The 25063-nt window shown below is 40.7% G+C and overlaps 2 protein-coding genes across 2 annotated transcripts in view; one reads left to right on the top strand and one right to left on the bottom strand.

Moving 5' to 3' along the window:
• Positions 1 to 25063, top strand: part of REEP5 (receptor accessory protein 5) — a 46078-nt gene that overhangs the window by 8825 nt on the left and 12190 nt on the right. Inside the window, exon 3 of the mRNA XM_054488733.2 lies at positions 11088 to 11226. Within this exon, the coding sequence (XP_054344708.1) occupies positions 11088 to 11226 (139 nt within the window). The remainder of the gene's footprint in view (positions 1 to 11087; positions 11227 to 25063) is intronic.
• LOC129036977 (U2 small nuclear ribonucleoprotein auxiliary factor 35 kDa subunit-related protein 1) lies at positions 11531 to 23304 on the bottom strand. Its single transcript, XM_063665145.1, has one exon. It carries the CDS (start codon positions 22068 to 22070, stop codon positions 20601 to 20603), a length of 1470 nt encoding a protein of 489 aa, XP_063521215.1. The 5' UTR covers positions 22071 to 23304; the 3' UTR covers positions 11531 to 20600.

The following is a 25063-nucleotide window of genomic DNA, read 5'->3' as shown; positions in this document are numbered from 1 at the left end:
TGCATTTAAAAACAAAATGGTGGACAGTGGTAAATGAGATCACTGTAATTAAACACCAAAAGATTTGACCACTGAATGACTGCACTTTTTCTTTATACTTCATTATAGGTATTCTATAGACGCATCTTAATTTTTTTTTTTTTTTTGAGCCAGGGTCATACTCTGTCACCCAGGCTGCAGTGCAGTGGTGCAATCATGACTCACTGCAGCCTTGCCCTCCCAGGCTCTAGCTATCTTCACTCCACAGCCTCTGTAATCTTTTTTCTTTTCTTTTATTCTTTTCTTTCTTTCTTTCTCTCTGTCTGTCTGTCTGTCTTCCTTTCTTTCGTTCGTTCCCCTCTTGTTGCCCAGGCTGGAGTGCAGTGGCACAATCAGCTCACTGCAACCTCCACCTCCCGGGTTCAAGTGATGGAGAATCCCAAGCCTCCCAAGTAGCTGGGATTACAGGCATCTGCCACCAATTTTTTGTATTTTTAATAGAGATGGGGTTTCACCATGTTGGCCAGGCTTGTCTTGAACTCATGACCTTAGGTGATCCATCCGCCTTGGCCTCCCAAAGTGTTGGGATTACAGACGTGAGCCACTGCACCGGGTCAGTCTTTCATTAGTCTTTCTCATTCTGTTTGTTGGTTTTCTCTCTTGCTTTAAAAGCACATATACTCTGCAGTGAAAAAGATATGTAACTTTCTGATCACGCATAGTTTCCTACCTTTTTTTCTATGAAGGAGAAAAATATTTTCTTCATGGAAACGAACTAGTGTTTATGTCTTAAAATGTCTGATTCTTTTTTCCTTCTTATTTGAGGTACTGATAATAGCAAAACCATTTTGAATTATTAGGAATTCCTACATCATACTCTCTGGTAAATACAGCCAAAAGCAATCCCATGCATGGTGGGCATGGAGGATGGTCAAGTTATGTGTCTGCCATAACAAAAAGGATTATAAACATTATGGTCCATGTTCTTCATATTCAGTTTTCAAAGAACCTACCTTAACCTCTGGAATATTTGCTATTAAACATAAGCTACCACATTAGAAATAAAATATAAAGCAGATGGACCAGATGATGATTCCTTTCTGTTCTTTACCAATAGGACATCTTAAAGCTTTTTATCCATATATATGGATAAAATTAAAATATATATGGATATAAATGGATATATAGATATATTTTAATGAACTGCTTTTTTTTCACACTGTCAGTCTCTGGTAAATAGTTGGTATTGGTACAACTGGTTTGAATAATAAAGCCAGTGCTGTGAAGACATACTATTACTTAATTTTATGTCCTTTGGCTAGTTTGAATTGTAGCAACTGAGTTACTTATGAACCATGCACAGTACACATAGTATGTACCTATGTGTCTTAGGTGTGAGTAGCCAGAAGCATGTGTATGTGGAGCTGATTATTACCTCTTGAGCAAACAGCTTAACTTTTATAAAATTCAGTTTTCTCATATGTAAAAGGTGGGGATAGGGTTGGGGGGAGTTGGGATAATATATGTCAAACATTTAGGACAAATCAGGCATTCTGTAAGTGCTCAATTAAGGGCAGTTAGTTTCATTAACATATAAAGAGGAAAATTGACTTAATCATAGTCATAGTTCTTTAACTTTGTGTCATTAAGCTTTTCATTGATTTAAGGAAAAACCTTCCTAAGAGTATTTTCTTTCATTTATTTTTTCACTTTCATTTTTTGTTCCTTGTCTTATTATTTTTTTCCTGTACTTAAATCAGCTTAAGACATCATTATTCAAAGAATAAAACACAATAAAGTTTTGTTCTTCCAAGTTAAAAATATGTGATAGGGCTAGTGGTTTTCTTCTGTATTGGTACAATGGTGTATATGTTCCTAAGCATTGAGTATAATTTGGACTAACAATTTTTTAATATTAAATCTTATATTATGCATAAGAAATATGAACTTGGTCCTAAAAGCAAGAACTCAAAACAGAAATATAAAAAGGTTGTACAGTTCACATATAAAAAAGCATTTGATCTATTTTGCATAGTAAGAACAAAATAGATCTGAATTAAGAACATGTAAAAGTAGATGTTTTTCCAGATGGATTTATTGTGTCTGAAATAATTTGAAAAATAGTATGGAAGGTTGTCTCTTTCCTGTCTGCCTCCAAGTAAGCATTAGCTGTAAGTATTTTGAAATATTAATTGATAGATGAAACCTCAGCAAAAGAAGAAGAGCACATTTTGACCAATACCGAGATAACTAACTTAAGCTTAGCTTAGAAAGCTTTTGGTGATGCTGCACACCTTTTATGTCAGTTCAGTGAGTTGCAGCCATTTACAGTGGCCTAAAGAATAATGACCTTGAATTACCTCCTGTAAGAAGTCTGGAGGTTGAAATTTCAAGGCGCTGCAGCAGAAATCCATGCTCTTTTCCAGCGACTTTGGAGTATAATCTTCCTTGCCCACGCCTGTTTCCTCAATATATAGCAAGATTGCTGCCATATAGCGCTAAGGCTTTCAAGAGCAGGAAGCTGGAGACCTTTTATTTGTGCGCCTCTCTTATTTTATCAGCAGAGGAAAATTTTGTCCCAAAGCCTTCTACCGTATTTCCTTTTCTGTTTCATTGGTCAGAACTGTGTCACATGGACACCCTTAACTCCAAGGGGGCTAAGAAAGTCAGTATCTAGCAAAAAGCAATGGGATTACCATGGTGGATTTGTACTAACTTTGATTTATCCCCCAGGCCTGGGGCAGGAGCCTAGCTTCCCTGAGTCAAGACAGATTTGCCAGCTACATGTACATAAAATCAGGGCTTTGTGGGTGAGTAGGAAGGACTGGCTAATTGATAGGCAAGGAGCAGTGTCTGCTTATTTCCTTGAGCAATGATAGTGACCGGTTGCTGTAATAGGATTTTTGAAGCAGCAGTGTTACCGTGACAATCTGATCATGCTGGTGACCATCATTCAGCAGTGAATAACTGCCAGGCAGTGTACAATGGAGAGATTGAGCTGCAGATACAAATTTGGAAGTGATTAGCATATATATGGTATCTAGATTTATGGGGACAGATACTCTCTCCAGATCAAAACAACCAAAATGGCATGATGGTAATAAAATAGTTTTAAAAATCTGGTATTATAGAATGCCTAGGTGGTAAGTGTAGTTTTTTTTTTCTCTTTTTTTGTTTTTAAATGGATTTTATTTTTTAGAGCAATTTTAGGTTCACAGTGAAATTGAGCAGAAGATACAAAGATTTCCCATGTACCCACTACGCCTACACATACACAGCCTCCTCTACCATCAGCATCACCTACAAGAGGGGTATGTTTTTGTCTTTGTTTTTTTTGAGATGGAGTCTCACTCTGTCGCCCAGGCTGGAGTGCAGCGGCACGATCTCACCTCACTGCAACCTCCACCTCCCGGGTTCAAGCAATTCTCCTGCTTCAGCCTCCCGAGTAGCTGGGACTACAGGTGCACACCACTATGCCTGGCTAATTTTTGTATTTTTAGTAGAGACGGGGTTTCACCATGTTGGCCAGTCTGGCCTTGAACTCCTGACCTCAAGTGATCCACCCTCCTTGGCCTCCCAAAATGCTGCGATCACAGGCGTGAGCCATCATGCCTGGTCAGAGTGCTATTTTTTTATAATTGGTGAACATACATTGACACATCATTGTCACCTAAGGTTCTTAGAGGATGTACAGCTTACTTGTGTCATGGGTCAGGGAATATCTTAGGTTTTCTGAATGATGACACTTAATTTGGGAAGGACATTCCAGCCCAGAATCATCTCTGCTCAGCCTTGTTTTCTTCACATGTAAATGCTGTTCTTTGGCCATCCTTAGTTCTTGCCTTTGCTTTCAGAAAATAGCAGCCAAGGTGTGAACAAGTAGATGGGCCAGCAAGGGTGGAGTGAACTGGTACCAGTTACTGGGGCCCAGCGTACTGGATGAGGGATGGCCAGTGAGTTGTGTTCATATATGTACCAGTCCAATGCCAGTGTAAAGAATTTCTGCCATTCTACCATTGCAGAGTGGGCCTGGAAAATGTTTTCAGCAATGTTCAAATTTCTTCCCACTACCTGCAAACATGAATTTGGGGATTTCAGCTAACTTCTTACTACCTGTAGCATATGGCATTTGGAGTAGGGTATAATTAAAATTGATGGGTAACTCTAATCTCCTTTTAGCCTTATTAACAATATAAACCCTCTGACAGCTACTTAGCCAAAGAAACTAGAGTCTTCTTATCTCTCTCTTTTCTTTTTAATCTCTTATCTGCCTATAATAATAAGTTATTACTGTACTATAATTAATACCTATTAAGGGAGTATTTACTGAGACTTTCTTAGTGCTTTACATACATTAACTACTTTAATCTTCACAACAACACAATGAGGCTTATCCATACTGGATAGGTGAACAAACTAAGGCTCAGAGACATTGGGTAACTTGCCCAGGGTCATATATCTAGTAAGTAGTAGAGCTAGAATACAAAGCTACAAACTAAGGATGGTGAAATGCTGCAAAGCCAGAAAAGCACTGAGAAGAAATGAAGGGAAAGCCCTGGCCATTCCATAGTTCAGTGTAATCAGTAACTTATGATAGTTTATATTATTTAAGTAGAAGGTTAAAATGAGTCAATTTCATGTGATGGGCTGTGTGGCTCTCTTTTGTCTTTGTGTGTCTCTATGTGGGTGTGTGTGTTGAAGGCCTTTTAATGCTCTAAAACAAAACAGATTGTATCTGACCATTGTTAGAGAAATTTGTAAAAAAAAATAAAATAAAAATCATTAGCTGGGCTGGGCACGGTGGCTCATGCCTGTAATCCCAGCACTTTGGGAGGCCAAGGTGGGCGGATCATGAGGTCAGGAGATCGAGACAATCCTGGCTAACAAGGTGAAACCCCGTCTCTACTAAAAAATACAAAAAATTAGCCAGGCGTGGTCGTGGGCGCCTGTAGTCCCAGCTACTTGGGAGGTTGAGGCAGGAGAATGGCATGAACCCGGGAGGCAGAGCTTGCAGTGAGTGGAGTTCGCGCCACTGCACTCCAGCCTGGGCAACAGAGTGAGACTCTGTCTTAAAAAAAAAATTATTAGCTGTTTTCTCAAAGAGAAATTAAATGAATATATCTGATGTTCACTTTAGTGTTTATTTTTTAACAAAGCCTCATAGAGAAAACTACTCTCATAGGAGAAAATCATTATAGAAAGTCTGATGCTCAGCCAGGCGCGGTGGCTCACGCTTGTAATCTTAGCACTTTGGGAGGCCAAGATGAGTGGATCACCTGAGGTCAGGAGTTTGAGACCAACCTGGCCAACATGGTGAAACCCTGTCTCTACTAAAAATACAAAAAAATTAGCTGGGCGTGGTGGCAGGTGCCTGTAATCCCAGCTACTCAGGAGGCTGAGGCAGGAGAATTGCTTGAACCGGGGAGGCAGAGGTTGCAGTGAGCCGAGACCGTGCCACTGCACTCCAGCCTGGGCCACAAGAGCAAGACTCCATCAAAAAAAAAAAAAAAAAAAAAAAGGAAAGAAAGTCTCTGATGCTCATTCTTTTCCAAATGGAAATCTCCCCCACCCCCTTCTTTTTTTAATCAATTTTAGTACATACTCATTGCAAAGACCTTAAGTAAAATTCTGTTATTCAGGATTAACTTTATACAATTTGAAATGTATTGCATATCTTTCTGGATATCATTCTTGGTCTGTAAACATACAAAAACATACCTTTTTTTAAACAAAAAATTAGAATTCACTTTTTACACTCAACACTGTATCTTGGACATCTTTTCCTATCAATACCCTTTTTAAAGGCTTCAGAATATTTCATTGCATGGATGTGCCAAAATGTAAACAGTCTACTGCCCTTTACATACACATGCTCTGTAACCTTCTAGTTTAATAAGTTAACATTCATTTTAATATAACTCCTTTCTCTTTAAATTTCATTTTGTCTATATAAAATGTAGAATTTGAACTAGTTCATCTCTGAGATGTCTTCCAACTCCACACATGGTGATTCCTAATTCTGCTCGATTAATTTTAGAGCTGCCAGCTGCTCCCACAGTTTTGCCAACCATCCTCTGCCTTGTAGTCGTGCCTCTGCTGCTCACCCAGCCCTGGCTTCTCTTGATATCTGCTTTGGGGAAGGAAATGCTGCCCCAGAACATGGTAGGTGGCTCAGGAGAGAGAATAAGGAAGCCACAGCACTGAGCCTAGGCAGCCAGGCTTTAGAACAGTGGTGAGAATATGACAGTAAGGTGTGCAGAGAGCAGTAAGACTGTGGTGTCTGTCCACAGAAGCTGTATGTGGGTGTGTTAGTTCTGAGCCCAGGATCAGTGTGACTGCCAGAGGATGACGCGGTACTAGAGAGAGAGGAGCCTATAAAAGAGTGGACCAGGCCTGTGGAGAGAGTGGTAGGAATTGTTGCCTGTTGCCATGGGGTCATTCCAGAACTCCTCTAGGGGTTAGCTGTGCAGGCTGAAGTTCCAGCTATACAGATACAGGGCTTTTAGATGCAGTTCTTGAAATCTTAGTGAACAGTTTTATTTTAGTGTTGTTATCTTGAATCCTTTTACAAATTTCAGAATATTCAGATGAGGGTTCTAGATCATATTAGAGTTGACTTATTCTAATTTTAGTAGAGACATTCATTATTCAGTTTGCCTTCTACGTCCAACTTTTCTTCTCTTTTGGCCTCTCACTCATTACTGGAAAGGGGTAGCCTGCCCTCTGGCTACAGCTGATTATACCCAAACTGGCCATTTGGATTTTCTTTCTTAGAACAAGTAGGGCAGGTGCTGTGAAGACTGGAACTTTGAGGTGGTTTCCAAACACAGTTCTGCATTATGATCACCTGCACAGACTTGTAAGAGCAGCTGAATCACTAGGTCTGAAGAAGGACCCAGGCATGTATATTTTTAGTAAGTTCTGTAGATGGATGTGGATGATCATCTAAGTTTGAGGACCAGTGGACTAGGACACCAACTCAGAACGCTATCCTGTTCACTGGTGATAGTTCCTCCCTGCAAACCCAGGTGAGTAGAGTGGAGGGTAGAATGGACCTCCAGGGATCTGGACACTGAGACTATGACCCTTCCTCCTGTTTTTCTGCTCTGTGGCCAGTTTAACCTCTCTCTGGGGTCCCCTCCAAAAGTAAGATTGTGACCTCCTATTGTATGTATATTAATTCAATAAATATTAAATGCTTACTTTGTACCGGACATTTTGCTAAGTGCTATCCAGCTTGCCACTGAATTGTCTTCTTAATTAGCAAAACAGCATAGGATAGTCAACAAAGCACAGGCTTTGGAGTTAGTTTTAAGTGTAAGACCAATCCTTGCTACTTGTAGCTGGGTGCCCCGCACGTGTTATTTCTCTACACTAAGCCTCGGTTTCTTCCGCTCAAATACAGGAACAATACCTATCCTACATGGCTATTATGAAGGTTAAATTAAATAATTATTAGGTTTCTACCCCTCCATTCTATGGCTTGGCCATTTTGGCTACACTGCAAGGGACCTAAGAGCATAGAGCATATCTTATGGTTTCATGAATCCTCTATGTTGCTTAAATTGCTACCTCTTTATTCTGATACACCAAGTTGGAATATGATTCATATTTGTACAAGGCAGTACAAATATGTTTTGTTGGAGAATCACTTTTGTCTGCTGAATTTGGACAAGTCTAATCAGAAGGTATATAAGTAGCCTGGGCATGGTGGCTCATGCCTGTAATCCTAGTACTTTGGGAGGCTGAGTCAGGAGGATCACTTGAGCCCCATGAGTTTGAGACCAGCCTGGGGAACAAGGCAAAACCCCATCTTTATAAAAAAGTACAAAAGTTAGCCAGGCATGATGATGTGAACCTGTAGTCCCAGCTACTGGAGAGGCTGAGGTGGGAGGATCACTTGAGTCCAGGAGGTTGAGGCCGCAGTGAGCTGTGATCATGCCACTGCACTCTAGCCTGGGTGACAGAGCAAGACCCTGTCTCAATCAATCAATCAATCAATATTTTTAAAAAGAAGATATATAAGTAAATAGCATTCAGAAAACCTCAAGTTTGGTTTTTTTTTGTTTTTTTTGAGACCGAGTCTTGCTCTGTCACCCAGGCTGGAGTGCAGTGGTGGAATCTCGGTTTACTGCAACCTCCGCCTCCCGGGTTCAATCTAGTCTCCTGCCTCAGCCTCCCAAGCAGCTGGGATTACAGGCATGTGCCACCACGCCCGGCTAATTTTTGTATTTTTAGTAGAGGTGGGGTTTCACCATGTTGGCCAGGCTGGTCTTGAACTTCTGACCTCAGGTGATCTGCCCACCTCGGCCTCCCAAAGTGCTGGAACTACAGGTGTGAGCCATTGTGCCCGGCCAAAAACCTCAGTTTTAAGCTTTTTTCTTCTCTCACCATGACTACATGGGGCACTTCACCTTTTTGAACCTCGGTTTCCTGAGTGAGCTAGACCATCTCTTCCCTTTTTTCTTGTTTTGGGTAGTTTGTGATTGTTATGACACATAAAGACATTTTTTAAATTGAACATGGTGCTATTTTAAATTAAAACAATTAAATGCTTCAATAATATGAGAAGATCTATTAAAAAATCTCTTTAGCTTAATAGACTCAGTGGCCTTTTCCTGGCTTCTTTCATATGCCTTGGTTTTCTGCAAAGTTGTGATCAATGTATGTATTCAATTTGGAGTTCTTTTACTTCTACTTTTCAATGTTACTATATAGTGTTCTACTATATTAACATGGGGACTTTAGAATTTATATTGTGGATATGAATTAAAAATTTTTTTTTTTTCCTAAAAGAGCTGAACTTTAGGCTTCCTGTTTTTCAATCTGTGGAACTTGACTAACATTTAAAAAATAATGAAATAGAATGGAATTTAAAATACCAGAATAATTTCAGGAAATGTCTATTTAAGTTTATATTTTTATGTGAAGATGTCTGTTTACTGGATCATGATGTAAAATGTATGCTTATCGAGGGTTGTGGCCAAAAGAATTTAAAAGCCACTGGATTAATAATGACAGTCCTATCACATTTTGAGGTTTTTACGTCATATTCTAGAAAAGACTGTTTAATTCCCAGGTGTGTACTGAGAGTTGCTTCCTTTGGAAGTACATAGTAGGTATTTTAGTTGTGAGCTATCGCATTCACAAAACTAAGACCTTAAGTGAAATGTAACTACGTATCTCCTCTGCCCAGAATGAATGTACAGGAAACAAATTTTTATTATACTAATAATTAAATAAATCCAATTAAATATGGATAAGCCATACTATACCAAATGAAACACAGCAGGAGAAGAAATCTTACACATAAAGGATATACTGTGTTCTTTGGTTAACATGCTTGCCTACACTTTTCCTTTGGTCTTACATCAGCCAGCTTCTATCTGAAGGAAGCTAAAAAAATACAGACTTTGTGCATACATTACAAGCCATTTTTTAATAATCAGCTCTCTTAAATTCATTTTATATGATTTTTGTACTTTGAAATATTTGGGGCTGGGTGTGGGAGCCGCCAAACTGCACTTTGGGAGGCCAAGGCAGGAGGATTGCTTGAGGCCAGGAGTTCGAGACCAGCCTAGGCAACACAGTGAGACCTTGTCTCTACTAAAAATTTAGCAAGTAGCCAGGTGTGGTGGTGTGCACCTGTAGTCCCAGCTACTTGGGAGGCCGAAGTGAAGGGAATTACATCAGCCCAGAAGTTTGAGGTTGCAGTGAGCTATGATGGAGTGCAACTGCACTCCAGCCTGTGCAGAGACCCTGTCTCAAAAAAATAAAAATTCTGCCTAGTCTTGAAGTTCAAAGCAACAGTCACCTTATTACTTGTTCCTCTCTATGTCTTCCTCATTAGTAATCATCTCATTGAGCTATAATTTTTCCCCTTTTGATTATTTTCTAAAACTCACACACATAGCTGCTTCTAATTAACTGTACAAGGGCTTTCTTAGTGAGTGACTGAGCATGATTTAGCAGCCTGACTGTCTCTTTGGAGAGCTGATGTTATGGAGTAGCCAATGTATTTGCTTTTTGAAAATTTTTTATTTCAATAGGTTTTTGGGTAACAGGTGGCACTTGGTTACATGGATAAGTTTTTAGTGGCAATTTGTGAGATTTCGGTGCACCCATCAACTGAGCAGGGTACACTGTACCCAATGTGTAGTCTTTTATCCCTCACTCTCCCCAGCCTTTTCCCCCAAGTCCCCAAAGTCCATTGTATCTTATGCCTTTGTGTCCTCATAGCTTAGCTCCCTGCCAATGTATTTTCAGTAGTTAACCTGTTTCATAGGCTAAACAAGATTCAGAGTTCTTTTATTTTACTGTTTCAGTCCAGCTCAGTTATGATAAATATCTAGATCTGTTAGGATAAGAAGTTGTGGAGCTTCAGGTTTAGAATAATGAGATTCCTAGGACTGAAGGAAATTTCTGTGATTTAGAAGAGAAAATTATTTTAAGTGTATTTCCATCCATTTGCAGAATGAATTTTGTTTAAGCAATAGTTAGGGTTGGGAAAGTTCTGTTATTAACTGAGGAGAGGAGGAAAGTCCATAGCCTGTGGATCAGATAAAGACATTCTGAACTAAATAGACACCATGATGTTTGTTTTCACCCGTTTACTATAAAATATACTGTGGATTTTGGGCAGTACCTAACCTATGTTCCAAATGTTGCTTTATGGGAAATTCTTATTCACCCATGATATATCTCAATTATTAAAAGTATATAAGAACCTGGTTATCATGAGAGAATTCGTCCTGATATATCCCTGGTGGCAGGACCCAGCTTGGGAGTGGAAATTACTCTAGCTCCCAGTCACTAGTGGTATATTCTAGGACTTGTGGGGAGGCTTTAGCAGGGTGGAGATCCAGGGCAGTGACAGCTGGTGCTGGTTTCTCTGGTGACCAGGAGACTAGAAACAAGTGGTTATAATGGCTTGTCCCGATATCCACATTGCTTCCAGTCTTTAAGCTGTACTCTTGCATCTAGTGACACAGTGCCTACATGTGCCTAAGTTTCTCAGTGGTATCAGAGGACAGATTATGAAAGTGTATTTGAACATGTTTCATTGATATCTTACCAAATGATATACTTTCTTTTGTACTGCCTTTCAGAATTAAAGCTATAGAGAGTCCCAACAAAGAAGATGATACCCAGTGGCTGACCTACTGGGTAGTGTATGGTGTGTTCAGCATTGCTGAATTCTTCTCTGATATCTTCCTGTCATGGTTCCCCTTCTACTACATGCTGAAGGTATGTTGGTCTTGCTACCACTAAAACTCCATCTCAGGATCTGTATAGAAGAAGTAGGAATAAATGCTTTAATGTTGTACATCTGTGGCTCTGTCTCAGATTATAAACAAGAAGACAGGTCTGGGCAACAGAGCGAGACTCTGTCTCAAAAAAAACAAACAAAAAAAATGCTCAGGCAAGCCACTTGCCTCAGCCTCCCGAGTAGCTGGGACTATAGGCGCACACCACTGCACCTGGCTACTCTTTTCAACAATTTTTTCTAAAGAAATTTAGATATAGGAAATTAAATATAGGAAGCTCCATCACTCCAACCACCATCACAAATGGTAGTATCTCGAGGTTTAGTTCTGGGTAATTATGGATATAGATATCTTTTTGTCTTTGGTCTTAGCTTTTTTTTTTTCTTTTTTTGAGATGGAGTCTTGCTCCGTTGCCCAGGCTAGAGTGCAGTGGCGCGATCTTGGCTCACTGCAACCTCCGCCTCCCGGGTTCAAGCAATTCTCCTGCCTCAGCCTCCCAAGTAGCAGGGATTATAGGTGCTCACCACCATGCTTGGCTAATTTTTGTATTTTTAGTAGAGACAGGGTTGTTGTTGTTGTTTTTTTAAATCTATTTATTTGTACTTCTTCCTGGGAGATTTCTCAATCTGACCTCCTTTTTTTTTTTTTTTTTTTTTTCCTGAGATGGACTCTTGCTCTGTTGCCCAGGCTAGAGTGCCATGGTACAATCTCTGCTCACTGCAGCCTCCGCATCCTGGATTCAAGTGATCGTCCTGCCTCAGCCTCCCGAGTAGCTGGGATTACAGGCATGTGCCACCATGCCTGGCCAATTTTTGTATTTTTTTTGGTGGAGATAGAGTTTCACCATGTTGGCCAGGGTGCTCTCGAACTCCTGACCTTAAGCAATCCACCCACCTCGGCCTCCCAAGGTGCTGGGATTACAGGCGTGAGCCACCGTGCCCGGACTCAATCTGACCATCTAATTTTCAACTGTATTCCATGATTACATTATAACCATTCTGTTATTCCTGCCATATACTGTGTTCTTCATTTCAACTTATTATATTGTTCACACCTAATGCCTTTGCTTGGCTCTTTTCTGTTTTCTTGTTCTTGTTTCATATTGCTAATATTTTCTCATTTCTTTTAGTATGGTTACCGCTCCCCAGTTTAAAATTCTTGGTCAGCAGTTCTAATATTTTTGCTCCTGACCAAAACCTGTAGTTCATTGTGTTGTTTTTCTTTTGAAATGTACTCTTGGCCAGGCATGGTGGCTCACGCCTGCAATTCTAGCACTTTGGGAGGCCGAGGTGGGCAGATTGCCTGAGCTCAGGAGTTCGAGACCAGCCTGGGCAACACGGTGAAACCCCGTCTTTACTAAAATACAAACGAAATTAGCTGGGTGTGGCAGAGTGCACCTGTAGTCCCAGCTACTCGGGAAGTGAGGCGGGAGAACTGCTTGAATCTGGGACGCAGAGGTTGCAGTGAACCGAGATCACACTATTGCACTCCAGCCTGGGCAACAGAGCCAGACTCCATCTCTAAAAAAAAAAAGAAATATATTCTTAAAATATCTTTTTATTTTGGCCTACAAACTGCTTTTCATCCATGAGTATCAGCTATCCCATCAGGCACTGGAATGGAGGGGGCCCCAGTCCGTGCTAGTACTAGTAAGTTCTGGGTAGGGCGTGGATGAGTCCTAGGAGTGGGGGGCCCCAGGCACACAGGAACCATAGTTAACCACTCTTCACCTACAGAAGAGCTCCTCAGGTCAAAGCTTCACTGTACAGTCCCCCTCCACCCCAGCAAAGCAGCATCAAAAGGAAGTGATCCTGGGTTATAGTTCACAGCTCTAGGGGTTGGAGCAGGAGGGGTAGGGAAGTAACTGCCTTTAATTAGTGTCCACCTGTTTTCCTGAGTGACTTGCAAAGACAGGACTTTTATGCCAAAACCTCTGTTTTAGAAAAAAGTAGAGGACAATATTTTTTAACTTTGAGGTATAGAAGCAAGACAAAATACGAAAGTTTCAAAGAAAAAGATTTGATAAATTCAACTAAATAAAATTTCTAAAAATTAAATTTCTATATGACAGTGGGCAGCATAAACAAAGTTAAAATAATGACAGACTAGGAAGATAAATTTACAACATTTACACCAAATAAGGAATATCCAGAATACATAACAATTTCTGTAAGTAAAAAGAAAAAGAAAAATGGGAAAAGGTTCTAAATAAGTATTTCATGGAAGAGAAAACATATGAATGGCTAGTAAACAGCTCACCAGTGATCTGGGAAGTGTGAGTTAAAATAGTGAAATCCCATATTTTGTTCATTAAACTGGTAGATATTTTAAAGATTGAAAATATCTGGTATTAGTGAATGTATAGGGAAATGGACATGTAATGGTACAGGCTGAACATCTGAAATTGGAAATCCTAAATGCTTTAAAATCCCAAACTTTTTGAGTGCCCACATGATGATCAAAGGAAATGCTCATTGGAGCATTTAGATTTTAGAGTTTCTGATTTGGTATGCTCAGTTGGTATAATGTACATATTCCAAAATCTGAATAAATGTGAAACCCGAAACACTTTTAGTCCCAAGCATTTCAGATAAGGGATACTTAACAGGGTAGTGGTATAAATTGGAATAACCTTTTTAAGGGACCTTTTAACAATTTCTTGTTGAATTGAAAAATGATATTCTTAACAATTCTAAGGAAATAGTCACTGTGCATTAAAGAGCTGCACAAAGAGATTCATGGCAGCATTTTTTGTTGTAAACTGTATATAATATGAACTCCATAATGTAAACATTATAAACATAAATGTCCATCAGGAGGTAAATGGTTCATTCAATTAATGGTATATCCATACAGTTAAATGGAATGAAACAGATCCATATGTACAGACCCAGAAATTTTTTGCATAATTTAGTAATTATGAAAAGTTATAGAGGACAGTTGTGCTAGCTTTTGCCTGCAATCCCAGCATACTCGGAGGCCAAGGCAGAAGGACTGCTTGAGGCCAGGAGTTTGACACCATCCCGGGCAACATGGTGAGACCCTGTCTCCACACACACAAATTTAAAAATTAACCAGGCTCCCAGATCACAGCATGTTGCCCCCCCCCAAAAAAAAAAACACAAACGCACGCCAGGCATGGTGGTGCATGCCTGTGGTCCCATCTGCTCAGGAGGCTGAGGTGGGAGGATGGTTTGAGCCCAGGAGTTCAAGGCCACAATAAGCAACGATCACCCCACTGCACTCTAGCCTGGGTGACAGAGTGAGACCCTGTCTCGAAAAAGAAAAAAAGTAATAGAACATTAAATACAGTATCACACCATTTATGGTTAGAAAAAAGACAAGACACTATATGAAGTGAGTGTCTTTTCAAGTTTAAAGAATTAAATGAAAACATGCTCAGTATCGATTCTTTTATATTTTGGAATGACTTCACCACAGAATGCCTTGTAAGGCAATTAAGAATTTTCCTTTCAAAACTAATGGAAGAAAATAAAAATTGGTCTGTGGAAAGAGTTGATTTCAAAGATTGGATTTTTTTTGTTTTTATTATTCAAAGTCATTTAACATTTATAAAAATATTCTTATAATCTTTAATTTGGACATGACATAATTTAAACTTCAGATAATTTTAAAGCCCTTAATAAGATTCATCTAATCGTAGGGACCTCACAGTGCAGTCTTTAGTGGAAAGAAATTGGCTTTTGCTTTGGGCCCACTTGCTTGTGGCAGTGAACAGTATCTTGTCAGCAGAACTACTTGCAGTAGTTCTGACCTCAAACTTCCAAATGTGAGCAAGCTTGACTTCTAGCCTACTCCTAATCACCTCTGCTAATGGAGTTCACAGAGAGGTAGAGAGAAGATCCAAAATAAATGGTAGTCACTGAATCATTTATATTTGGTTTTGAAGTTCATTTAAAATATTGCTTTGCAGCAAACTTTCTTCCCTAATGGTAAAATGAATGTGCATCCGTTAGTAGTCTCCAGCTACATGGCATCATAGTGTTCATGAGAGTGAATTTATTGCATACATTCCAAATAGATAATATACTTGAAAGGATTAAAAAGTCATGATGCTGTCAATCAAAATACTTTCTTCCTGCATTAGTGGCATATTCTGAATGACTTAGTAAACAGACTGAGAAGAGGCCTCTGAATTGCAGAGTCTGTACGAGAAGGTTCAGGAGAGTATTGAATTTTAGGGACTAGAATCCATCTTACCTATGCTGTTGCAATCGCATGCTGACTGCAAGTGTGGGAAAGAGACTTACAAGTAAGGACATGGGTTTGTTTGGTTTTTTGTTTTTTGGGATGGAGTCTCGCTCTGTCACCTAGGCTGGAGTGCAGTGGTACCATCTTGGCTCACTGCAACCACTGCCTCTCCAGTTCCAGTGGTTCTCCTGCCACAGCCTGCCAAGTAGCTGGGATTACAGGCGTGCACCATCACACCCAGCTAATTTTTGTATTTTTAGTAGAGATGGGGTTTCGCCATGTTTGCCATGCTGGTCTCAAACTCCTGACCTCAAGTGATCTGCCCGCCTCGGCCTCTCAAAATGCTGGGATTACAGGTGTGAGCCACTGCTCCCAGCCCAAGGACATGTTTAATATTTTATTTTTTGCAGAGTTAATATTGTTGGCTTTATTTTCATTTTTCTAAAGCAGCTTATAAGATTGGAGGAAAATAAAAGGAGCCAATGGCTTGGCATCAAAGCTTAGTTGAGAAGATAATATATGACATATTTAGGTAGAAATTGGATCATGCATGTTCTGAGCTTTGCTCTGACGTCTCGCCTTGAGCAAGAGGGTTTAAAAATAAATTTAAAAGCTTTTTTTCTTGATTATGAAATTTACATATGCTCATTCCTTTATTCAGCAGATTTATTTAGAACCTCCATGTGCCAGATTCTGTTCTACATCTGGGAGATACTTTGGTGAATAAAACAAAGTCCTTGTCCTACTGTTTACATTTGTGTGTGTGTGTGTGTGTGTGTGTGTGTTGGGATGTGTTTTATGTAGGGAGGAAAATAACATTTGTAATCCTACATCTTAGAGTAGTCTTCCTATTTTTTAAAATGTGCAAATATATTGGTCTATGTGTATAAATAAAAACAGAACTCTGTGTGTATGTATGTGTATGTGTATATATATATGTATGTATGTATTGCTGTCTTAACCATATGTGTGGTTTAGATCACATATATAATTCTGTGTCTTGCTTTTTTCAATTAACACAGTATTATGAGTATTTTCTCATGTTATTCAGTATTCTTTGACATAGCTATCTAATCTGTTATTGATACCCACTTCCCAATTGAAAGACATTTAGGACATTTGTCATGCGATTATACATAATGCTTCAATTAATATCTTTGTATCCTCTGTTTACCTTCATTTAAATCATTTTCTAGATTTACTTTATTTTTTTTGAGACGGAGTCTTGCTCTGTCACCCAGGCTGGAGTGCAGTGGCGTGACCTCGGCTCACTGCAACCTCTGTTTCCCAGGTTCAAGCAATTCTCCTGTCTCAGCCTCCTGAGTAGCTGGGACTACAGGTGCACAACCACGCCCGGCTAATTTTTGTATTTTTAATAGAGACAGGGTTTCACCATGTTGGCCAGGCTGGTCTCAACTCCTGACCTTGTGATCCACCCGCCTCAGCCTCCCGAAGTGCTGCGATTACAGGCGTGAGCCACCAGGCCTGGCTAGATTTATTTTTAGAACAAGGTTGAGTAAACTCTGGCAGGATTAGGTCCTGACCTGAATTGTCACCTGTGCTATTTCACCCATTGACAGAGAATATAACATTTTTCTTTTCTTTTTTTTTTTTTTTTTTTTGAGGTGGAGTTTCGCTATTTCGCTCAGGCTGGAGTGGAGTGAAGTGGCGTGATCTCTGCTCACTGCAACCTCTACCTCCCGCGTTCAAGCAATTCTCCTGCCTCAGCCTCCCAAGTAGCTGGGATTACAGGTGCCCACCACCACGCTAGGCAAATTTTTGTATTTTTAGTAGAGATGGGGTTTCACCATGTTGGCCAGGCTGGTCTCAAACTCCTGACCTCAGGTGATCCTCTTGGCCACCTCAGCCTCCCAAAGTGCTAGGATTACAGGTGTGAGCCACTGTGCCTGGCAACATTTTTCTTCTTAATCTTCGTAGGAGGCTAAAAAGACAGGGAAATCTTTCCTTTAACACGTTCTTTTAAGCTTTTATTTGTGCATGCTGAGCAATGTAGCCCATAACTATTCTGTGGCTACACTGCAAAGGCTTTCTTAGACTTCTGTTTCTGATCAAGTCATTGTAGCCTATCAGGAAGTCAGTGTTGAAGTACATTTTCTTCTGACATTAACTCTCAGTTCCCTAACTGCATGTTAAGCATACCCCTACCTGGGAAATACCTCTTCTGGGGGAAAATCAGATGGTGACAGCATTAGAAGCACAGACAGAATAGAATGGCCTGTTGTAATTCGTAATTTAAGGAGTCACTGTGTCAGTGCTAATAGTGCCAAGAGTCCAGTTAAAACAGCATGGACTCTGTCTGAACTGCAGGCAGCAGTGGGCTTGTGAGTCTCCTTGGGAGTATCATCAACTGGCACTTTGAGGGCAGCTTGATTGAAAAGAGCCAGATCTGTGTGGGTGACTTTAATAAACTCAGGCTATTCCTGGGCTGTAGAATAGTTACATAGATTAAGAAGAGAGGGTTGTAAGAGGTGGCAGCTGAATATCACCTTGGGAGTTGAACAGTAATTAACTTTATTTTTAACATAAGAAAATGATTTCATTTCAGAACTGGAAAATGCTAAGGATGTAGCTAGAGAGCAGTAATTATTTTACTGTCTCAAGACAATAGCTAGAGGGTACCAGAAAGTAGTCAATTAACAGTCTGCAGTCTGGCGTACAAAGTAATCACATTGAAGGGGTACAAAACTGTGGACACTTGACTTAATTCATCCAGAAAAGATAATCAGCTTGTCTGGATTGCTGAAAGGTTGGCATCTACATAGGCAGGTAATATTTCAGAGATTTTCCACAATAAGAACTTTAGGATTTGGTAATACTACTATTCTATTGTATGCTTTCTTCAAGTACATTAATTTGTGACTTTCCTAAAACTCTGCAGAAGAGAAAACTGTCTCTTAGGTTGATTTGCCTAAAGTCATAAAACACACCCCACCTCTCCTGATTTTTTTTTTTTTTGAGACAGAGTCTCGCTCTGTCACCAGGCTGGAGTGCAGTGGCGCAATCTCAGCTCACTGCAACCTCTGCCTCCTGGGTTCCAGTGATTCTCCTGCCTCAGCCTCCCGAGTGGCTGGGACTACAGGCGCCCACCACAATGCCCGGCAATTTTTTTTCTAATTTTAGTAGAGACAGGGTTTCACCATGTTGGCCAGGATGGTCTCGGTCTCTTGACCTCGTGATCCACCTGCCTCAGCCTCCTGAAGTGCTGGGATTACAGGCGTAAGCCACTGCGCCCGGCCCCACCTCTCCTGATTCTTAATCCAATGAGTCATTTTCAGTTCACCTTAATGCTCTGGTTTTAATATGGACATCTGTCTCTCTCTCGATAATCCATTTCTGAAAATCAGATATTCTATGTAGGAATACATTCTATGCAGAAGCTTATTTTCCACTATTTTAAGTGGGAAAAATTTTAATGTATTACATGTCAGTGTAAAACTCAACGAAATTCGCTAAGTATTAATAAAATATAGCAAAATACCTATATATAAGTAACAAATATCATGTTAGGATGTTAGATGCTAAAAACACTTGCTGCTCTCCAAATAGTTAATATAGTAACAAACAATTGCTTTGTGTGCTGGAATACATAGCACATCCCCTGTGATGCTCTGCATATTCTTCAAAATGTCCACCAAGGATTCTCATATTCTGTCAAAAATGTTACTCAAGACATTTCCTGCATATCATAATGTATTGCATTTTGGGGATGTATAGCTTTTCCTATATAAGCAACTACAGTAAAACATTATATGAATTTTGGATATTAAAAAACAAAAGGCAGCAGGGCGCAGTGGCTCACGCCTATAATCCTAAGCACATTGGGAGGCCAAGGTGGGCAGATCGTGAGGTCAGGACATCAAGACCATCCTGGCCAACATGGTGAAACCCTGTCTCTACTAAAATACAAAAAATTAGCTGGGTTTGGTGGCACGCGCCTGTAGTACCAGCTACTCGAGAGGTTGAGGCAGGGGAATCACTTGAATCTGGAAGGCGGAGGTTGCAGTGAGCTGATCGTGCCACTGCACTCCTGCCTGGCAACAGAGCAAGACTCCGTCTCAAAAAAAAAACAAACCAAAAAAACCAAAAAAACAAAACCAACCAAAAGGCTTCCACAGGGAAATAACTAGAGAGGTGGTCTTGCAGGGTCTGTTGTAATTAACTGGCACTATGCCAAGGAAACAAAGCTAATGCCAGTGAAAAATACAGTCATTTAATTCTCCATTTTGGGTCAATGCAAATGCGTATCTCAAAAAAACCAAGGTTCTGAACTTCTGGCAACATCTTATAATTCAGTGAGATCTGTTGCTGGCTAAGCCTAGGGCATGCTAGAGCAGAGTTGCTGGGAAAACTAAGAGTAACATGGAACTACTTGCACATACTGAGGGTACCTCAAGGCGCTGGCTTCCTTGGAGTGCTTGGACCTTTAACAGAAGGTCTTAGTCTACCATTGTGTGTGTGTGTGGAAGGCTGATTTGAGTTTTTGCATGATTGCACATTCATGCACATAGCATTACTATCCATGTGTAGTGAGACTACTAGATGCTAGTCTGAGTCTTTACCCTTCCATCATCTACTGTCATGCTTTCCCAAGTCTGAAGATCCTGTTTTCCAAGATCTGTGCTCAGTAAACAAGCTTTGGAGTCTTTAAATGTAAGGAATAGGAAAGGTGAAGAGAGGCCTGGCTTAAAATCATAACATGGAGATTACGGCAGTGAATCGCATTGGGTTGAATGGTCTGATATGGAAAGCAGGCGGTGTAGTTCCTCTAGTCCAGAAATTGCATTTTTTGAGACACAGTCTCGCTCTGTCACTCAGGCTGGAGTGAAGTGGCATGATGTCGACTCACTGCAACCTCTGCCTTCCAGATTCAAGCGATTCTCCTGCCTCAGCCTCCCAAGTAGCTTGGATTACAGACGTCTGCCACACCTGGCTAATTTTTGTATTTTTAGTAGAAACGGGGTTTTGCCATGTTGGCCAGGCTTGCCTCAAACTCCTGACCTCAAGTGATCCACCCGCCTCAGCCTCCTAAAGTGCTGGGATTACAGGTGTGAGCCACTATTCTAGTCCATTCTTTTTTTTTTTTTTTTTTTTTTTTTTTTTTTTTTTAAGAACAAAACTAGTTTATTTGGATTTGGGACTCTGAACAGTTCTGTCTCTATTACCCGACCTCCTCCTGCCACGACTTCGGCACTTAGAGGAACTTTGGCTCCGGCTGCGGTGGCTCCTGCGGCTCTGGCTCCGGCAGCCCTGGTCCCGGCTGCGGTGCCTATTTCTTCCTCTGCTTGGTGAATTGTGCCTCTCCCGACTCTTTGATGTGCGTTTGTGAGATTTCTTCCCCCTATGACTACTCCTTTTTCTCTCGGATTCCCCATTTCTTTTGTAGGAGTGGTCTGGACTAGGGTTTCTCCTTCCCCGCTGCCTGCTGTAGTAGTCGTCGTGGTGGCCCATCTTCTCCCTCCTCTCGGAGTTCTTGCCAAAGGAGGAGCCAGTCTGATCTGGAGACAAGTAGATGTCTCTATTAGCTTCCCAGAATTCATTGTTGGGATTTCTGAACACATGAAGAAAGTTGCAGTGTTTTCCTCTTGGACATTGTTGTATTTCAAATAAACCACAAATCGCCATTTTCCACCGGGTCACTGGGCAGAATTCACATTGCAGCTGTCGTCCTGCATACCATCGTCCGTTAAACAGAGAAAGGGCTGCTTGGCATTCTTCTTCTGACTGGTACTGAACATATACATTGCCCCTCAGGTGAGGTTCCAAATTGCAGCTGACCTTGAACTGAATCACTTTCCCCACGTTCTTGAACTCAGGCAACACATCCTCATAGAAATCTAGGAACTGTTGGTAGGTTTCTTCCTCGCTATACTCCAGGCTTGCGTCAGGGTCATAGTCATCCCTCCTGCACTGCTCCATTCCAAACGTTGTAAACATGCTCTTAATAAGAAGGGTAGGACTGGATGTTGGGAAATTATGTTTACGTGAACATCTGTCTCCAAATCTGCAAGCTCCTGTTTTACTGTAGAAGGGACAATTAGCTCGATCCTTCTCCATTACTCTGAAATCCACGGGTGGTTCTGGGTTTTGCCATATGGTACCATTTTCTAAATCATTTTCAGCCTGATCCAGCATCTTCTGCACAGCTTCCTCTTTTTCTTTCTTCTCCTGTTGTTTCTGCTCCTCCTCTTCTCTCTCTTTCCTCTGCTGTTCTTTCCATTGTTCCTTTAACTTTCTCTCTTGTTCTTCTTGCCATTTTTTAGCCGCCTCTTCCTTTTCCTTCTTTATTCTGAATTCTTCTTGTGCCTTCTGCTCTCTCAGCAACCACTCCTCATGTAATCTTTGCCTCTCTCTTTCCAATAGCTTCTCTTCTTCTAGTTGTTGTTCTTCAATAAAAGTGTCCTCCTCCTCCTCCTGTGAGAGTCCTGAGTCTCTCAGTCGAGCAAGTTCCTGCCGACGTTTCTTTCGTTTCTCCTTCTTCAGGGCGGCCCTGTACTTTCTGTGGCTTGGTTTCTCTGGAAACGTCATCGTCTCGGGAAACGTCATCTTCTCGAGTGCAGCCATCTTGCTGGCACCGCCTGGCCCCTCAGACATTCTTAACCTATGGGAATGTATGGAAGATTTTGTTCATAGCTGCCACAGTCAGTGATTCTACTTATGAATATTTTATGTTTTCTAGTATTGTTTTGTTTGCATACTTATATATATTACAAATTACTTTCATTTTGTTTCTCCTTTATATTGCAGTTAGACTTTTTTTTTGTAATTAAGTGTATCATAAATTTGAATTTCATTTCATGTACTAAAAGGAGAGTTCTAAAATATTTACTTATGGCCAGGCGCAGTGGCTCACTCCTGTAATCCCAGCACTTTGGGAGGTCGAAGCAGGCGGATCACCTGAGGCCAGGAGTTCAAGAACAGCCTGGCCAACATGGCAAAAACTCATCTCTAGTAAAAATAAAAAAATTAGCCAGGCATGGTAGCATGTGCCTGTAATCCCAGCTACTTGGGAGGCTGAGGCAGGAGAATTGCTTGAATCCAGGAGGCAGAGGTTGCAGTGAGCCAAGATTGCACCACTGCACTCCAGCCTGGGTGACAGAGTGAGACTCTGTCTCAAAAATAAAAAATAAAAATAAATATTTGCTTAAATATTTTTGGTTCTAGGATTTGCTTTCCCCCACTGAAAGCTAACATGTTCTCCTGTTAGTAACGTTTCATAGATGTTGTTAGAAAACACAGTATTCTTGGGTCAGAGAAAGTCTTTGCTATGCTTAGTAATTTTATTTTCTTACAAAATTATAGGGGTAAATTTTAAAATTTTCAATTAATACCTATCTTATAGAGGAAAAAACAGACTTAAGTGATTAAGTAACTTGTACAAGGTTTGCTTAGCTAGTAAATGGCAGGACCAGGATTGGAAGTTAGTTTCTTTGAGTCCATCCTGTTACTCTCTATATACTATATTCACTCTTTGAATCCCTGTTTGTTGGGTTGAGAGATCTGTATATATCTTTAGAGTGAGATTTCAGGCCAGGTGCAGTGGCTCACATCTGTAATCCCAGCACTTCAGGAGGCTGAGGCGGGTGGATCACTTGAGGTCAGGAGTTCGAGACTAGCCTGGCCAACATGGCGAAACCCCATCTCTACAAAAAGTACAAAAATTAGCCAGACGTGATGGTGCGTGCCTGTGGTCTCAGCTACTTGGGGGGCTGAGGCGGGAGAATCACTTGAGCCCAGGAAGTTGAGGCTATAGTGTTCTGTATTTGTGCCACTGCACTCCTGCCTGGGTGACAAAGTGAAACCCTTTTTTATTAAAAAAAAAAAAAAAAAAAAAGACTTAAATTTTGTGTTCTTTATTCTGTATTCTTACTAATTTCTAGGTTGTTTTATATATCAATTTTTTTTTTTTTTTGTCTTTTTGAGACAGGGTCTTGCTCTCTCACCAAGTCTGGATTGCAGTGATGGTATCACAGCTCACTGCAGTCTCAACCTCCCAAGCTCAAGCCACCCTCCCACCTCAGCCTCCCAGGAGGACCACAGGCACACATCACCAAGCCTGGCTAATTTTTAATTTATTTTTTTGTGGCCAGGTGTGGTGGCTCACGCCTGTAATCCCAGCACTTTGGGAGGCCGACGGGGGCGGATCATTTGAGGCCAGGAGTTCAAGACCAGCCTGGCCAACATGGTGAAACCCCGTCTCTACTAAAAATACAAAAATTAGCTGGGCATGGTGGTGTTTGCCTGTAGTCCCAGCTACTTGGGAGGCTGAGACAGGAGAATCACTTGAATCCGGGAGGTGGAGGTTGCAGCGAGCTGAGATTGTGCCATGGCACTCCAGCCTGGGTAAGAGAGCAAGAATCCGTCTCAAAAAAAAAAAAAAAAATTTTTTTTTTCATAGAGATGAGGTCTCCCTATGTTACACAGGCTAGTCTCAAAACTCCTGGGCTCATGTGATCCTCCAACCTCAGCCTCCCAAAGTGCTGGGATTACAGGTGTAAGCCTGGCTAGTATATCAATTTCTGATGGAAATGTTAAAATCTGTGATTGCAGATCTTGTCCATTTGTCTATATAATTCTGACTTACATTTACATATTTCAAAGCCATATCTGAAAGCTATCTATAGCTATATATAAAATATATAATTATAAAAATATTCTATTGCAAACATATGCAAAGCTAGATATAATTTACATATTTCAAAGGTATATACAAGTTCAGGAATTTTAATATTCTTGGTGAATTGCTTTCCTTCTTTATCATTCTATTTACTTATTTTGCCTTAAGTAATTTGTATGTATTAATATTACTAATGAGCTATTTTGGGAGTTGGTGTTTGTCTGATATATCTTTCCCATAACTTTATTTTCAGTGTTCCTATTTGGTTTTGTTGTAGGTATGTTTCTTAAGCATACAGCTATAGTTTTGGGGTTTTATAAAAAATTTAGTCCTATAGTGTCTGGGTTTTGTTTTGTTTTTGAGATGAGCTCTTGCTGTGTTGCCCAGGATAGTCTCTGCATTTGTCTGTTCTCATGCTGCTAATAAAGACATAGCCGAGACTGGGCAATTTATAAAGGAAAGAGATTTAATTGACTCACAGTTCCACATGGCTGTGGAGGCCTCACAATCATGGTGGAAGATGAAGGAAAAGCAAAGGGATGTCTTACATGGCAGCGGCAGGCAAGAATGAGAGCCAAGCGAAAGGGGAAACTCCTTATAAAACTATCACATCTCGTGAGACTTATTCACTACCACGAGAACAGTATGGCGTTCTCGTGGGGGAAACCACCCCCATGATTCAGTTATCTCTCACCCTGTCCTTTCCACAACACATGAGAATTATGGGAGCTACAGTTCAAGATGAGATTTGGGTGGGGACACAGCTAAACCATGTCAGTCTCCAACTCCTGGGCCCAAGCAATCCTTGCACCTTGGCCTCCCAAGTCACTGGGACTACAGGTGCATGCCACCATGCCCAGCAAGTCTCTGTCTTAAAAACTCTTGTGCATGTGTAACAAATTTTAATTCACAAAGGTTACATTTCAAGAGTTACTTTTTACTGTAGTTGAGATAAGGGGAGTCTGGGCAA

The sequence above is a fragment of the Pongo pygmaeus genome, chromosome 4 (genome assembly GCF_028885625.2).
Source record: "Pongo pygmaeus isolate AG05252 chromosome 4, NHGRI_mPonPyg2-v2.0_pri, whole genome shotgun sequence".
NCBI lineage: Eukaryota > Metazoa > Chordata > Mammalia > Primates > Hominidae > Pongo > Pongo pygmaeus.
Note: the sequence above shows the minus strand (reverse complement) of the source record. Positions and strands in the feature narration are given on the sequence as shown.

Coding starts and splice junctions, on each gene's coding strand:
- LOC129036977 (XM_063665145.1), bottom strand. CDS start 22,070: ATGTCTGAGGGGCCAGGCGGTGCCAGCAAGATGGCTGCACTCGAGAAG.